General features: G+C 53.3%; 1 protein-coding gene across 1 annotated transcript; it reads left to right on the top strand.

Moving 5' to 3' along the window:
* Positions 1–279: 279 nt before the first annotated feature.
* On the top strand, positions 280–1,686 carry LOC145950554 (uncharacterized). The gene is made up of 2 exons (XM_083061648.1): positions 280–1,175; positions 1,380–1,686. The coding sequence occupies exons 1-2, from the start codon at positions 280–282 to the stop codon at positions 1,684–1,686; spliced, it is 1,203 nt and encodes a 400-aa protein (XP_082917774.1).
* The last annotated feature ends 1,727 nt before the right edge of the window (positions 1,687–3,413 follow it).

Here is a 3,413-nt window from a genome sequence, read left to right as displayed (position 1 = left end):
GTCACCTCGGCCAATATGTCCAACGACAACAAGGTCACAGAGGAGGCTACGGTGGACGAGGACGAGGTAGAGGTTGCGGTTCGGGAGCCCACACGGGGCGTCATTAACACAATCGCAGGTGGCTTCGTAGGGGGAAGCTTTAGCAGCTCGGCGCGAAAATGACATTTGCGCAGCATCAACAACATCCACTCCGCTACCTCGGCCTCGCATCAAAGCTCGCCTCCAATCACCTTCACTAACGATGACTATGTTTGCGTCAGCCCCAATCAGGATGAGCCGATGGTCATCGCCGTGGAGGGGGAGGTCCACAAGACGTTGATCGACCAAGGAAGCTCGGCTAACGTCCTCTATTGGCCGACGTTCCTCAGGTTAGATATCCCTCACTCCCTTATCCAGCCTCACACAGAGCCGTTAGTTGGATTTGCAGGAGAACGAGTTCACACTCGAGGGTACGTGGATCTGCTGACGACCTTCGGAACCTCTCTGGATACAAGGAGGATTATGGTCCGATACCTCCTCGTGGAAGCCAACACCTCCTATAATATAATCATTGGGAGGTCGACGTTAAACCAACTCGGAGCAGTGGTGTCCACCCCGCACCTCACCATGAAATTTCCCGAGACTGACGGCAAGATTATCTCCGTCAAGGCAAATCAGAAGACAGCCCGGCAGTGCTACGCCGAAAGCCTCAAGGTCTCCTCATCCGACGAGCGTCGCCCGAGTGATCCCCCCACAGTGGCTCACATCGCCCACGTGGATATCACTGACCTCGACCTGAGGTCCGACTCCCATGATGAGCGACCAAGACCCATCGACGAGCTCGATGACCTCCAGATCGGGAGTCTTCCTGGGCAGTGCACGAAAATCAGCAAGCAGTTGAACCCGGAATTGCGGCAACAGCTTGAAGCTGAGATCCTCAAGAACGTCAACCTGTTCGCATGGTCCAGTGCTGACATGCCAGGTATAGATGCTGACTTCATCTGTCGTAGGTTAGCAATTCACAAGGAGGGGAAGCCAGTGGTCCAGAGGAAGAGGAAAGTCGGTGGAGAGAGGCGGGAGGCCATCATCACCGAGACGCACAAGTTACTGAACGCTGGCTTCATCCGTGAGGTTAGATACACCACATGGCTGGAAAATGTGGTTCTGGTGAAGAAGAGCTCGGGGAAGTGGCGCATGTGTGTCGACTACACCGACCTAAACAAAGCATGCCCCAAGGACTCGTATCCTTTGCCGAGCATCGACAGGCTGGTGGACGGAGCATCCGGGCACGCCCTTCTCAGTTTTCTTGACGCTTACTCCGGGTACAACCAGATCATGATGTACCCACCAGACGAGGTGCATACGTCGTTCATCACTGACCACGCCAATTAATGCTACAGGGTGATGCCCTTCGGCCTCAAAAATGCAGGAGCCACTTACCAGTGGCTGATGGACAAGGTTTTCCACCAGCAGATCGGGAGAAACATGGAGGTCTACGTCGATGACATGATGGTCAAGACCACCTTAGCCGAAGCTCATGCCGCCGACCTCGCCGAAGTGTTCGGCCAGATCAAGAGGCACAACATGCGCCTCAACCCAGAGAAATGCGTCTTCGGCATCCAGGGAGGTAAGTTCCTAGGTTTCATGATCACTAGTAGGGGGATCGAAGCCAACCCGGAAAAGTGCAAAGCCATCATTCAGATGTAGAGTCCCCAGACCGTGAAAGATGTCCAGCGTATGGCAAGAAGGCTGGTCTCCCTTTCCCGTTTTATCCCCAGGTTGGCAGACAAGGCAGGGCCCATCTTCACCCTGCTGCGCAAGCCAAAGAACTTCGAATGGACGGACCAATGTGAAGAGGCTTTCAAAAGCTTCAAAACATTCCTCACTACTCCGCCAATCCTTCAGAGGCCGGATCACAAAGCCAACCTCCTCCTCTACCTGGCGGTGGCAGAAAGCGCAATCAGCGCGGTTATAGTGCAGGAGCACCAAAAAACACAGACACCGATCTATTTTATCAGCCGAGTCCTCCAAGACACGGAGAAACGGTATCAGACCATCGAAAAGCTCGCATTGGCACTTGTCACGACAGCCAGGCGTCTCCGACCTTACTTCTAGAGTCACCAAGTGGTCGTCAAAACCAACTACCCAATCAAGCAGATCCTGAGGAAGCCAGAGCTCGCCGAACAGATGATAGCCTGGTCGGTAGAATTATCCGAGTTCGGCATCCAGTACGAAAGTCGCGGCGCCCTGAAAGCTCAATGCCTGGCCAACTTCGTAGGCGAACTCACACCTACCTCAGCCGAAGAACCACAGGTATGGACTTTACACGTTGACGGGTCCTCCAACTCTAAGGATGGTGGTGCAAGTAGCATCTTGGAAGGACCGAACCAAGTCACTTTGGAGCAATCCCTCAAGTTCAGCTTCAAGGTGACCAACAACCAGGCAGAATATGAGGCACTTCTCGCGGGGCTAAGGCTGGCTCATGACCTCAGGGCTCGGAGAGTGAGTTGCAACAGCAACTCGAAACTCATGGTAGAGTAGCTCAGCGGAACATACCAGGCCAAGGACGTTCTCCTACAACGGTATTTCCACATGGCATCACAACAGATCTCGTCCTTCGACGAGTTCACTATACAGCATGTACCGCGAGAACAAAACACTAGAGTCGACCTCCTATCAAAGCTCGCCAGCACCAAACGCCATGGACAACATCTGACCATCATCCAGGAAACCTTGCACTCACCCAGCCTAGACGACAAGGTTGTCAATACCAACAACAGTGAAGACCAGGGATCGATGACAGGCATCTGGAGCTACTTGAAGGAAGGAGTTTTGCCCGAAGATAAGGACGAAGCTCGGAAGATGAGGGTGAGGTCAACCAAGTTCGTAATTATCGGCGACGAACTGTTCAAGCGTGGCATCTCCGCCCCATTGCTCAAGTGCTTAACTACGCCTCAGGCAGCCTAAGTTATCGAGGAGATCCACCGAGGTATATGTGGCATGCATTCCGGGGCACGCTCAATGGCGACCAGAGTACTCCGAGCAGGATACTACTAGCCTACTTTGAATTCGGATTGCCAGGACTACGTACAAAGGTGCAAAGAATGTCAGCAGTTCGGCAACTCACATCGGCAGCCACCCGAAACTCTTCACCAGATGATGTCGTCATGGCCTTTTTCCTAATGGGGAATGGACATCCTCGGGCAATTCCCCCCGCAAAAGGTCAACTCAAGTTCCTCCTAGTGGCGATCGACTACTTCACCAAGTGGATCGAGGCATGCCCACTTGCCAAAATCACCACCGAAAATGTACAGAGATTCACCTAGAGGAACATTGTTTGCAGATTCGGAATCCCTCACACCCTCGTCACCGATAACGGCAGGCAGTTCATCACACAAGGCTTCGAGGACTTCCTCCGTGAGCTCGACATTAAG

The sequence above is a fragment of the Cajanus cajan genome, chromosome 8 (genome assembly GCF_000230855.2).
Source record: "Cajanus cajan strain Asha chromosome 8, NIPB_CcT2T_4, whole genome shotgun sequence".
NCBI lineage: Eukaryota > Viridiplantae > Streptophyta > Magnoliopsida > Fabales > Fabaceae > Cajanus > Cajanus cajan.
This window is presented reverse-complemented; position numbering and strand designations above follow the sequence as displayed.